We start from the raw sequence: 13,179 nt of genomic DNA, 5'->3' as shown, positions 1-13,179 counted from the left end.
AAAAGTGTACCCCTCAAAAGAGATTCTTTACAACGTTAAAATTTGACTTGTATAAGTGAAGATATAATGTACACAAACTTTATAAATTCAGGAAAAATAAGTTGGGATCTGAGTGACTTCCCATTACGTCATGTTTCCCCTGGTCAATGAGTCAATCCTGGATGACATTAATGGTCCCCCCTTCCCATTCAGTTTCCATAAGGACTATTTGCATGTGTACAATGCATACTTTGCTATGGTCCTATACTTAATATTTAAGTTACAGAGTAAAATAATAAGATAAAAGGTATTTATTGACACTGACCAGAACATATACAAATATTCCCAAAGAACAAGAAGAGGACATTTCCTGGTTTATTTTCTCTCAGAGATCCACAGTGTTCTAAAAGCAAGAAGTGCCACTTGTCCCTCTGTAGAAAAGCCCACACAGGCCTCAAGCTTCACCGATAACTAGCCATTCTGTCCTTAAGAACTGTAGGGACAAGTTCTCCGCAGTGAATGGCAGTCCTTGACACTCGCTCCTTGACCAGAAGACCCAAGTGAAGGCTCTCTCGTGGAGTCACACTATTTACAGCAAAAGTGATTTGTGGGAGGCTATGGGCTGGGCTCAAAGATGCTGCTGAATGGACACTCAGAACCCAACATCATCAAACAAGGAAGTGAGCCACAGAGCGGATGACTCAGGTCCCGAGTGTGTCCAGACTGTGTTCCAGCACAGCGTCTGCCCCGTCAGAACAGGTTCTTAGGCAGGACGCATGGGTTCCACGGTGAGGGTAATGGTGCTCCAACTCTGAAGCCTCAGACATTCACAGACAAGAACAAAGCGAGAGTAGACCTTTCCTTACTTGCCTCTGCTTTTGGGGTTATCAAGGTCACTGTCAATGGGCAACTGCTGTCAGAGAAGTTTGTCCCTGGTGAAGATCATTCTGTAAATTAAAACAGCTTCATCTTTATCTTAAAAGGCATTTCACACTCCAAATGAATGGGTACAAAGTGCAATATGGAGCTTGAGAGTCAAAACAACTTTTTCATATTCCTTCAGCTTACTCAAGTTAAGTTTTTCCTCTAGAAACTTGATAAGTGAGATAAGTTAAAGATGATACAGAGAGAGCTGTTTTTCAATAATTTAATTATTAGACTCATGCCCAAAAGAATGAACTTGTGTGAAATATTAAATATTCTTCTTAAAGCAATTTGGGCGCAGACAATCACACACACAGGACTGAGGCCCGGGGAAGTTTCTCCCCAAAGTGACAGTATTTTTGTTTGTTTGCTTGGGAAACAATGAATGAGCACACACTCAGAGGTAAACAATGTTTTCTTCTGCTCCATCTCCAGCATTCCCACCATGTCTGGCTGCCATCGGGGGTGTTAGTTTTGCTTCTGTTGTGAGTGGCTGTGGCTGAGGGCCTTGTTGACTTGTGTCCTGTGGACCTGGGGATTCACTCTGGAAGGAATCCAAATCTGCAACAAAAAGACATCATAGGTCACAGGAGACTCCACTTGGGATTCACAAGGCAGATGACACTTTGCTCAGTATCAGAAAATACAATGGCCTCATGGTCAGCCAGGGAGAAAATGCCCAAGCCCAGCAAGAGAGGATCACAGTGGCTATCTAGTGATGTCATCAGTATTTACTTGTGGGCACAAACATCTCCTTGGAGTAAAAATAACCTTCATGGAACACTCTTAAGGAAGCGTCAAGTGTATAAAAACTGGTCCTAGTCACAGTTGTTACATCCCTGCTACCACAGAAAGGGATCCCCCACTGATTTTCTTAAAAGGAGTTAGGACTTGAAAATGAAGGTAGCCTCCTATGTGTCATAAGCATGTATGTATCTATATTGCATCTTCCTTCAGAACACCTCAAGTCAAGAATTGGTTTCAGGCTGCATGGTGGCTCATGTCCTTGATCCCAGCATTCAGGAGGCACAGGGAGCTGGATCTTTGAGTTCAAAGTCAGCTTGGTCTCTTGGTCTACATAGTGAGATTCAGGACAGCCAGGGCTATACAGAGAAACCCCGGGGGGGGGGGGAGGGAGAGGGAGAGGGAGAGGGAGAGGGAGAGAGAGAGAGAGAGAGAGAGAGAGAGAGAGAGAGAGAGAGAGAGAGAGAGAGAGAGAGAGAGAGAGAGAATCAAGACTCTCCATTTATCTGGGGCTCCAATAGTGTGGACAAGGAGTAGGAAAAGGGCATTGGAGAATGAAAAAGACCTTCTATCCTCCCACTAAGCATGTCTGTTAACGTTACACACAAAAGACTTTGCAAGAGCAGCTAGGTTTCTGGGAAAATCTTGCTAACAGTGACTGTAATTGGGCTTGCAGTTTTTTTTCTGGTTACCTAGCAACAGCGGGCACCTTCTCCCCTTTTCTGACAAAAGCTTCTATATTGTGCTTTAAGGGGGGAGATGAAGGGGTGCTTTGATATGAAGAGAGAGACATACTTGCTACAAATCATTCCCATTGCGTTTCTTCCAGTACCTAGTCTCCTCAAGGTGTGGCAATACAGCACAGTTGCAGATAAGCGCTTTCTAGGTAAAGCCAGAGGCAAACAGGCACAAACACCTGCCTGTGGAGTGAGGGCAGGTCACCCTGCCGTCCACCCATGTCTCTTTCAGTCATCAAAAGGAGACCATTATCATCTTTGTCACGTTTTATCCCAAGCCACCGTTATTTAGATAGACATCAAGCCTGTCTCCATCCTATGACAGAAGTACTTTTGACCCATTCCCTGCAGACGGGAATCTTAACTGTTAGGGAATGCAGTATGCAAGTCTTGGTAAAAAAGGCAGGGCAGGATGTCCCCACAGGGCTCCATGGTTTGCTACCCCCAGGTATTTTCTTTTTCCAATAGGAGGCAGGGCTGGGGGTGGAGGATGGGCAGAAGCCAGAACCATAGGAAGTAGGCCAGGTTGCCTGGAGAAGCAATGGTTGGATTCATGCATTCTGAAGGAAATGAGGACCCTGAGGGCAGAGTGAGGAGCTGAGGCTGCCAGTCTCAGTTTACTCAAAGCCTAACTTCTTTTTCTTTTTCCTTTCTCATTTTCTCCTTGAGACAGAGTCTCTCATATCCCAGGCTAGCCAGGGATGGACATGAACTTCCAAGTCGCCGGTTCCTACTGTCTGAGCTATGGAATTACAGACATGTGCCACCAAGTTCAGTTTATCTGGTGCTGTGGATCAACTCACGGTGACACGAATGCATGCTAGGCAAGCATTCTACCAACTGAGCCACAGCACCAACCCACAAAGAAAATATCCTCTTACATTGGGGCAATTAAGTCCTGCTTCTCAAATACAAGGAGTGTTGTTCTCTACATTAACAATGCCTCTAAACGACAGATGTCATGTAGCTGTCTTCTTGCCACCAGCTTGAGCATTGTGCAAAGTCTTTTATATTCACCATCTTTTTTTGCAACTCAAAAGATAACCCACAGTTTACAAGTTGGGAAACTAAGGCTCAGGCTAGTTCAACGTTTTCCCCAGTATCACAAAGCTAGACCTCAACTTAGAGGATTGTGGCTAAATAAAGACACCTTCCTCTCCAGGTCCAGAGTCTCACCATCTCACTTCTCAGAGTTCTAGAAGTGACTTGCCCAGGGTTTGCAGGCTATAAGATCCTACTTGCTTAATATTTTCTCTCCACTCACCCTTCTAAAAGATAGCAAAGCAAGAGATGTACTGAGCCTCCCTAAACCAACACAGCAATAATTACAGACCTAGCAACCTTCCCCACACAATCAGACAAACACAAATATCCTAAGCAATGATTTCACTGATAGGGAAAGACTACAAATCAACCCAAAATGCTTCCCCATCTTATTTTACCACATTAAGAGACAGGGAATGCCTGTCTGTAGACATGATAATGTTCACAAGATCTTAATTCCTCTCTGCAGCTGTTGGAATGGCTCATGCTGACACAAAACAACTTCAAAGGAGAAAAATCTCAACACGTTCATCTAGCAAATACTGGAAGATTGGGTAGGTTACCTATGCTTCGGCAATAGAGGGACTAGCCAGGACACACAAACCACTACACTGAGAATGAGACAAATCACCCACTGAAAGGCGATTGCAAAATGACTGCTGAAACCCGACAGCGCTGGCCACACTCCCATAATCCATGAAGCCGCCTTCGTCCAGGATGAAGTGGAGTCCAAAAGGACCAGGGACCTGGCAATCTGTGATGTCCCAATAATGGCTTCAAGAGAAAGCCCAAAAACAAAGCAAAGACCCAAGCACATATCAGAAAGAATTCTCCTATCTTTAAATGATTGGCTGTAGCTCCCAAAGACAGAGACCAAATAACGCTGGTGGGATACAGGAGTACGTGTGTGTGCACACGTGTACGTTTACAGTGGGGAGTAGGGTTTTAATCAGGACAGCGTGGAACGAGGATGAAAACAACAGAACACTATTTCCACCAGGACCTTTGGCCCTTAAGTGCCTGACCCACACTGCAATCCGAGATGGATGCCGTGTGGTCATGCGTCACCCGAAGGGGAACTCAATTTCCTTCTCCGTGTTCCTTCTTCATTTCCACCTGAACTAAGCAGGCAAGGTCAGGCAGTCTGACTTTGAAATAGAAGCCATTCTGTGATTTCCGATTTTATTACTCCATTTCTACCCCAAGAGAAGTCTTGCAGAGCAATTGTGTATTTCTGAAAGCTGGCTACCCTTTTCTATCTTTTTTTTTTTAACCCCACAGAACATGGTTCTCTCATAGAATCTAAAAATGAAAGTACATTTCTTCAAATGGAACCTCGCCCATTCAGAAAGCAGAATTCTTAGAGACTTAAAATGAATTATCCAATTTCATTTGTGATCAAAAGACCTGATACGATGAAGAGAAAAATAAATCTTCCTTATTCCTAATAAGCAAGAAATATTAATGGAATCAGAATCGGGTGAACTGAAAGGCAGGCACTATTCTAATGAGACACAATTTCAAACTGCAACATGATCCCTTTGACATAAATAATCTGAATCTCACCACATCTCTGGAAACAGAACAGAGCGCAGATTATTAAGCCTAAAATAGGAACAAATAAGCTGAAACACATTTGAAAACCGAAAGTCTGGCTGGAGCAAATGGAAAAGTAGAAGCTTGGTTCTGAGTCTTTCCCACTGCACAACTAAGCTACTGGTCACACACTGAAAATTTAACTTCAAAAAGGAAAGAAAAGCCCTCCATAGGCACATTGCGAGGGCTGCTGTGGGTCCAGGCCAGCCTCCTAACATGGCTTTGAAAGTCAGAGCTGGTCACAAGTTGGCTGTACCACTTTTGTAGACATGCAGCACAGACTACACCCTTGTTTTTAAGAGACAAGGGTGTATGGGGCACTCATACCCCAAAACGATACCCTAAATCTGGGACAACCTGCCTGTTGACACTGCCATTTATTGTTTTCATATATTCTTCTGCTCCCTAATACTGGACTTTCTAACAAACACTGAAGAATTTAGTATTCCATTGTCTCTATGGCTATTACCATTTTGAAATGACTTGATCATTAGCTGTTATCATGACCAGCCTATAAATGGTTTAGAAAACATAATTGTATTATATTTAAGATGAACAAAGTGAATCATAAACTGTGAAGTAAATCAGGTCTACGCAATGAGATGAAATGTCTCCTTGGGCAAGTCACAAAGGATTGGGAAGAAACCAGGAAATTTGTACATTCCTGTTTGGGCTCAGTGATTTTACAAACAACGTTATAGAGGTAAAATATAATAAAGGAGTGCATAATGCAGTCAAATCCATTACTTGAAGCTGCATTTAAATTGATGTTTATACAATAGTCTTATCTTTCCATTTCCCTGTCTTCAGTTTTCTCAATATATTTGAACAGAGTGGGGGAAATTGACTAGCAACATCCACAACTACAATCTACACTTGACATCTGCTCTTGTGACCAACAAAAGTAAGAGTCTCTTATCATAAAGAGCAGGGTTCTGACAAGCAGAAAAGACTCTGAATTTGAAAAGTCTAGTTAACACATTCTTTGCCTTTTTTATATTTTTGAATATAAAAATTTTGTTTATTTTCATACTTATTTTCGTGCACGCACGTGCATGTGTGTGTGTGTGTGTGTGTCTGTGTATGTGTGCTTTTTAAGATAGAGTCATACTACGTAGTCCAGGCTTGCTTGAACTCATGATCCTCTTTCCTCTACTCCCCAAATGTTGGAATAAAAAGTGTATACTTCTACATCCTGCAGAAAAAGACACTTGAAATCATGACTATTTTGAAGCGATCTTTTATTTAACATTGAAAACACAATAACTTTCATCATAGGCATCACTGCCAAGGTCTGAACGGAACCCGACAGTACACCAACAGCCAAGGACCCAGAAGCCCGGGGTTGCACAAAGCGTGTTTAGTCTACTGTTGAAGTTGCTGATGACGTATTGTTCAACCTTCTTGTGTCTTATCCCACAGAGCAAAACTCCAAGTCTTCTGAGCCTTGGCTCAGCTCTTTGTTATTTTAATCAAGCTTTCTGACTTGTATGTCTTACTACTACTATGTCCCTTGTGCATGTCCCCAAAACTCAAAATTCAGACTCTCCTAGAATAACTTCTTCTCCAAGAAATGATTTTATCATTAGTGTTCCAATTCTACAAACTAATTTGTATTCCCATTTAGTCACTGATTCATGCTTACACTCTGAAACATTTAAAAAATCATTTCCTGATGGCATTACTGGCAATCATTATTTTTTCTCAGGAGCATTAATGCACAACATTTTCCCTCTAATGGAAAACATTTATTGTACAGAACTGGAGGTATCTTCAGAGCAAGGGAAAATTGGTCTCTGTCCCTAATTTTGCTCAATTCGATTTTCCATAGCAAGCCATAAAACAGGCTGTGAGCTTCTGATGTGAAAAGCAATCTAGAGTTGATAGCTGAAACAAACAAATTCTAAATTACTGTTGTGACCCTTTTTTTCTATCCCTATGTGCCAATACTGCACCTGAAATAATGAAAGAGATGTGTATAGTACGTGCGTGTCCAAATTATAAAGTAAATTGTGTGACAACTGTTCTTCTTAACATTGTGACAGCGAATTGGACTTTGACAGTATTTAATATACTTGAAATGGTCGACATTGGAGATGTACTCAATGCCAAAAAAGCAACAAAGAGTGGAAGAAATCAGAACCATGTAGATGAAACTGTTCACAAAAGGCATGGCACAGCCCAGCACAGCATGGAGATCTGCTGTTGGAACCTGAGTTTGCCCTTACATTTGTATTTCTCCAAAGAAGGTTACCACCAATTAGTGGTCATGACCTTGACTTTGCCAAGTCCCACAAGGATTATTCCTCGCCATGCTCTTGAGAAGCATCTCAAAGTATGTCTCTACATAAAACACCATTAGGTTTTCATGATAAAAAGAAAACAGCGGTTGATAAAACACCTGGTTAAGTCAAGCACAAGAACTGACAGGTTTCTTAGGATTGGAATGGGCTTAGGATTGGAATGTGTCACACACAAGGACCTCAGAGGAACTTTATTAGTACCAGGCTAGTGTTTCCCAGCTCAGGGAGCCTCTTCTCACAGTGTCACTGACAGGATTTTGTTCCATGAAATAAACGCAGGCCATTATAGACTATGCAAGGAAACAAACAAGCAAGATACCAGAATACACCCAGGGTGGGAGGCTGGAATAGGTGAAGTCTTCTAAATTCAGAAGCCTAGAGCCACAGTGGAGCAAGGCCAAACTCATTAGCGGCTGCTAAAGCTGTGAGGAGAAAAGCCAGTGGGAAACTCGAGAGTCGCTAGCTCAGGGGTGCTGGCAGCTGGACCCTGGGCTCAGTCTCTGCATCAAGAACACAGCAGACCCTCTGTGTCCCATGACGGGATGCGAAGGAAATGCACAGCTCCATCCGTGGATCTGCTTTCGTGTCGGAGAGAAGCCTGTATTTCGTCAAAAGTCTATGCCTGGCTACAGGAACTACAGCTGCAGAATACGTAAGATGGTGCCGTGGGGATACAATCATCAAGATCAGGAGTGGGGATTTTTTTCCCCTCAGAAAAATTCATACTGGCCCTTTCAACAAAGAAATTGAATGTTTAAAATGTGCATTAAAAAGAGAGGCAAGAGAACTTTACAGTAAAGTAGTCTAAAGGAATAGGGCAACTGCAGACTATATATGCAATTATTTGGACTCTGTTTTCACAAAACAATCATCAAGGGCATTTATAAGGCAATCATAGTCAATCATACACTGACAGCATGATTTTAAGCAACAATTGTTAATATTGTTTTAGGTGCAATAATGACATTATAAAGATGAAAAACAGGGTTCTTTCAGAAAACGATAATGAAATATTTTTCCAAGGCAATAGTAGGCTGTCCTGGATTTGTTTAAGATAATTCAGTATGAGAGAGAAAAGGGAATAGACTCAAGAGTGGCAGTGGGTTGTTAACAGTTAAAACTGGCTGTGGGTAGATGGAATTCATCAAACGGCCTTTGTGTATGCTTGAAAATTGCCATGACTACTTTAAAAAGTCAATAGCCTTTGACTATTTGGATCACCATATTATAAAGGGTTCTCTGTTGTTCCAACAGTGTGGCTTCTATATGTCTGATATAAATGGGACACTGTGCTGGTGAATTAGTAGCCTCGTCTGGATAAACTGATATTTACATCAATTTTAGTGTAACAGGATGGCAAGTCATTGGCAAGTTTATGGATGGTTTCCATGTACTGTAGAAAGATACAAAATTGCCCATAAAATGAATAAGGTTGATTTGCATTTATATTTCCCTATAAAAACTGATACTGATCCCAAAGTGGTCTTTGTTCTTGCCTAGAAATCCAATAACATCTTTTAAGTGAACTCTAATTCTGAAAGCATCTCAATTACTATCTCTAGCAATGAATTGGTAAGATTCTTTTGGAGTTTGGATTTCTTCTTTGTTCTTTTGTTGTTGAGTTCATTTGAAACAAGAACACTCAAGATACAGAAAATAAAAGTAGTTCATCTAGTCTGACAATATCAAAGTAAATCTCAGGTTATACGAAGAATAGCTGTCAATATATTGTCAAATGAATGAATGTATTAATGAATATCTGGTTCAAAAATTGTATCTACCTTGATCAGACTCACTAGAAAAACATCAACTTGGAATTCTTATGATTTTATTGGGGAGAAGATTAACAAGAGGTGGGGGGACTGTTGGGGGGTTGGGAGGAGAGAAGAATAGAGCCAAGTATGATGACATAAATATGAAAATGCCATAATGAAGCTAATTACCTTGTATGCATCCTTAAAACTAAAAGGTAAATGACTCTAAGTCAGGAGCACTTGTGTGTGTGTTTGTGTTGAACTAGTTGACAGGGACATAAAGAGAGACACAAGAATAAAGTTGCTTTTGCAACCCAGAAGTCACTGTTCATCAATATGATTATTAATACATATAAGAGAAAAATGTGGTCCTGAAGACATTCAAAGAATCTATGGTACTGATGACAGGGCCTCTTAGAACAAATTGTGGTTCACTTAAAAGCAAATACAAGAGCATATATAAATCAAGAAAAACAACTTAAAAATAGAAACGCAGCTAGTCTGGTCCTCTTAGCAGAATCACAGTGTAAGAAAAGGGAGGGATGTGACCCAGTGACAGACACTTGTCAGCATACACAGGAATGGTAGAAATACTCTGAAGGCCTCCCCCATTAAGTCACTAATATGATCTCAGATGACCATCGCGATCCCTGGTTAGAGCTTCCATTCCCTCATGTGAACTCAGGTACCTGAAGTCACAGCAACCTCAACTTGCCCCCACAACTATGCACAGGGTAATGTTCACCAGCAGAGCACACACTCATTTATCTGCTCCAATTGCAGGTTGTCACACACATAAAATAGGCTGTAAATTATTAGCAACCCTGGGCTATCAAGCTCTTCTGACTATGGAAAAAAAGTCAGAGAATAAAAAACTGGAGAGAATTGTTACTATGAAGAACAACTGGAATTTTCTTTAACTTACAGTGCTATATACATCAAACTTGAGTAGTTCACAAACTTCAGGAGGACCTCTATTTTCCTACCATAATATTTGGGCTGCTTCTCAAAACCAACCAAAACAGATGCAAGGACAAAAAAATTCTTCAACAGAAAATCTTCTCAGTTTTCTTACAACACAAGCCTTTTATATTTGTCATTATTTTAGCCGGAAAAGGTTCAACCCTCTGCTTATTTTTTAAGGGATTTCAAGGTGATACATGAATGTAAATCTCCAGACTGGTGGAAAATCAACATAAAATATTGAGCTCTTATCCATGCAGACACAGTTCTCCACACTTGGCACAGGTTTCTCGGTCAGTTCAATCACCACAACCCAAAGTGGCAGCTATTATGTGAACTTCCACTGAAGGAGCCGAAAGTAAAGCCAGCCTAACTAAGCACATGGAAAGCTGGTTACCACCCTCAGAAGAAAGACTGGAGAGGCATTCCAATGATAGAACTATAGTCCATTGAGTGGTAACAGTAAGAGAATTGAGGAATATTTCTCGGGAATTAAAGCAATGATAGCTGAACTGAAAAGCAGTTCGTGGGGGCTAGGGAGATGGTTCAGTGAGAAACGAGAAGGCAGCACACACTTGCCAGCCTGAGTTCAGATCCCTAGAACCCACGTGAGAGCGGACACAGGAGTGCACCTATGTGTGAGAGCGGACACAGGAGTGCACCTATGTGTGAGAGCAGACACAGGAGTGCACCTATGTGTGAGAGCGGACACAGGAGTGCACCTATGTGTGAGAGCGGACACAGGAGTGCACCTATGTGTGAGAGCAGACACAGGAGTGCACCTATGTGTGAGAGCGGACACAGGAGTGCACCTATGCACAAGCCTAGTGCTCTTAGGGAGATACGGAAGGCAAAGACAGGAGAACCTGTGAACACTCCGGCCAGCTAGCCTGGTGTGCACAGGGGTGAAGACGAGAGAGATCCGTGTTAAACAAGGTTGAAGGTGGGGCCCAACACCTGAAGTTATCCTCTGACCGCCACACACATGCTGTGGCATGTATGTGGGTTTACACACACACACACACACACACACACACACACACACACACACACACACATATATGCATGTGCAAAGGTGCTTTTAAAAGTTGATGGAATAATAGAGTTATAGACCTAAGGAAAAATAGAAAAGGGAGGAAAAAAACAATAAAAAGAGAACTGGAGCAATCCGGCTTCCAGCAAGTAGCAATGCCATGCTGTAAGTAAAGAGAAATCGTACTTTAAAAAAGAAGATGAAAAGAGAAAGACTGCTTCCCAGAACAGAAGGAAATATGTCTCTGGGTGAAAAGGGCCCAATGAATAACTCATAGACACTATTTCGGCAGATGATTCTAGACAGAACTTCAGACGGACAAGGACGGAAGAGGGTTCTAAAGCCTCCAGGGTGAAGCAGGTCTCACAGGAAGAAGCAGGACCCAAACAGGTCAAACTTCTCAGCAGGAATCAGAAAGTGGAAAAAAGAATCCTCCCAAATTCAAGGAGTTGTGATCCTAGGCAAACTGTAAAACATCAAATGTCATGGTAGTAAAAATAAATGAAATAAAATAGAAATTTATTTTCATTACATCTTTTCTTAGGATATACATCCCTCCCTCCAACATTTCCCCTATAAGCATAAACACACACTCACACGCACATACATACTCATGTATACATACATGCACACACATTCACATATGCACACTCATGCACACACTCACATGCACATATAGACTTATGTATACACACATATGCACACGTTCACATGCACACACTCACATGAACACATACTCACACATGTACCTACACTCACACATGCACACACATTCACATACACACACTCACATGCAGACACATTCACATGTATACTCATGCACACACATTCACATGCGCACACATGCATACAACATATACTTACACTACACTGAACGTATTCAATTCACACTTAAACCATTTGTTATCAATTGAAGATAAGTCTGTGTTATATTTTATCTGCAACAGTCATATGTGCAAATAATCATCATTAGATGAATAAAATAAAACCTATCTAGTAGAGATATTTGTTGAAATTTTCATGGCTTATTACACATTTATGGAAATTTCTACAATTTACTTTAAATACAGGATTTAGGGAGGTGGGAATCTGGAGGAAATATGATTAGCCATAGATTTTGTGAAGGTGGGGGATGGTACATGAGTAGCTACTACACTCCTCTGTTAATGCTGTGTATGTCTGACACTGTCCATGACATATCCAAGTAGACAAGCAGTGTACTCATTTTAAAATAAAACAAAACAGTGGAATCCTGGAGTGCCTGGGAAGAGGGAAGGATAACTGAAGAAATGCCGGATGAAATGACACAAAGCTATAGGCAGTACCGTCATGGCACCAGATCTTTCTCCAGCTCCAGGGACAGGAAGTTTCTAAGCCCCCCACCACACCGGAGCAGGCTTTCTGGAAAATTGCCAGCAGCTTGACACTACCCATGGTGAAAGAGTTACGTCTCTCATTTTGCTGAGAGAAGAAGAACCATTTCTCTGCCAGCTGAATAAGGCAGGAAATCAACCTAGGAATTTTAATGCTGTACTTAATGCTTACTGGTTCAGTAGAGGGGAAAGCAGCTGCTAAAACTCTCCAGAATACCAGACTCGGTGTCTTGCTTTCATCCAGAAGAAGGCAAGTAATTTCACTAAACACACCCAAGCTAATTAGTTCTACCTGCTTCTTCATAATTATGCTATTACCAGGTTTTTAAAAGTGGAGTACAATTCTTTGTTTTCAATGCCCATGAATGAGGGTTGTTTTTTTCTCTCTTGACTAAGTACAAAATGATGAATGTTGAAGAATTTGCAGGCCCATTCTTTCTTTTGAAAAATTGGCATTTTTTTAGTGCAACATAGTTTTGTTTTGTTTTGTAGTTTTTGATGAGAAACATTAACTTTGTAATTCTCATTTGTTTGAAATGACATTTGCTAAGACACCAAATCCTGAAATATCATTTCTAATTACAGCATTGAGTTTATGTCACTCCAAAATATTATAATTTAAAAAGCACAGTGCAATACACAGAAAATGTGCATGGTTTGACCAATATCTCGTACCTTGGCTCTCTCTAAGCCTGTTATCACACTGAAGATCACTACATTTTCAGACAT

The 13,179-nt window shown here is 41.2% G+C and overlaps 1 protein-coding gene and 1 non-coding gene across 6 annotated transcripts in view; one reads left to right on the top strand and one right to left on the bottom strand.

Moving 5' to 3' along the window:
* Positions 1-275: 275 nt before the first annotated feature.
* Arhgef28 (Rho guanine nucleotide exchange factor 28) overlaps positions 276-13,179 on the bottom strand; it is a 282,273-nt gene continuing 269,369 nt past the window's right edge. For all 5 annotated transcript variants that reach the window (XM_040729095.1, XM_040729097.1, XM_040729098.1 and 2 more), the window contains one exon: positions 276-1,464. In XM_040729095.1, the coding sequence (XP_040585029.1) occupies positions 1,301-1,464 (164 nt within the window). In that variant the 3' untranslated portion in view covers positions 276-1,300. The remainder of the gene's footprint in view (positions 1,465-13,179) is intronic.
* LOC121133237 lies at positions 9,323-9,447 on the top strand. The gene has a single exon (XR_005870027.1). It is a non-coding gene; the product is annotated as a small nucleolar RNA SNORA40 (small nucleolar RNA).

The sequence above is a fragment of the Mesocricetus auratus genome, unplaced genomic scaffold (assembly GCF_017639785.1).
Source record: "Mesocricetus auratus isolate SY011 unplaced genomic scaffold, BCM_Maur_2.0 Super-Scaffold_100020, whole genome shotgun sequence".
Lineage (NCBI taxonomy): Eukaryota > Metazoa > Chordata > Mammalia > Rodentia > Cricetidae > Mesocricetus > Mesocricetus auratus.
Note: the sequence above shows the minus strand (reverse complement) of the source record. Positions and strands in the feature narration are given on the sequence as shown.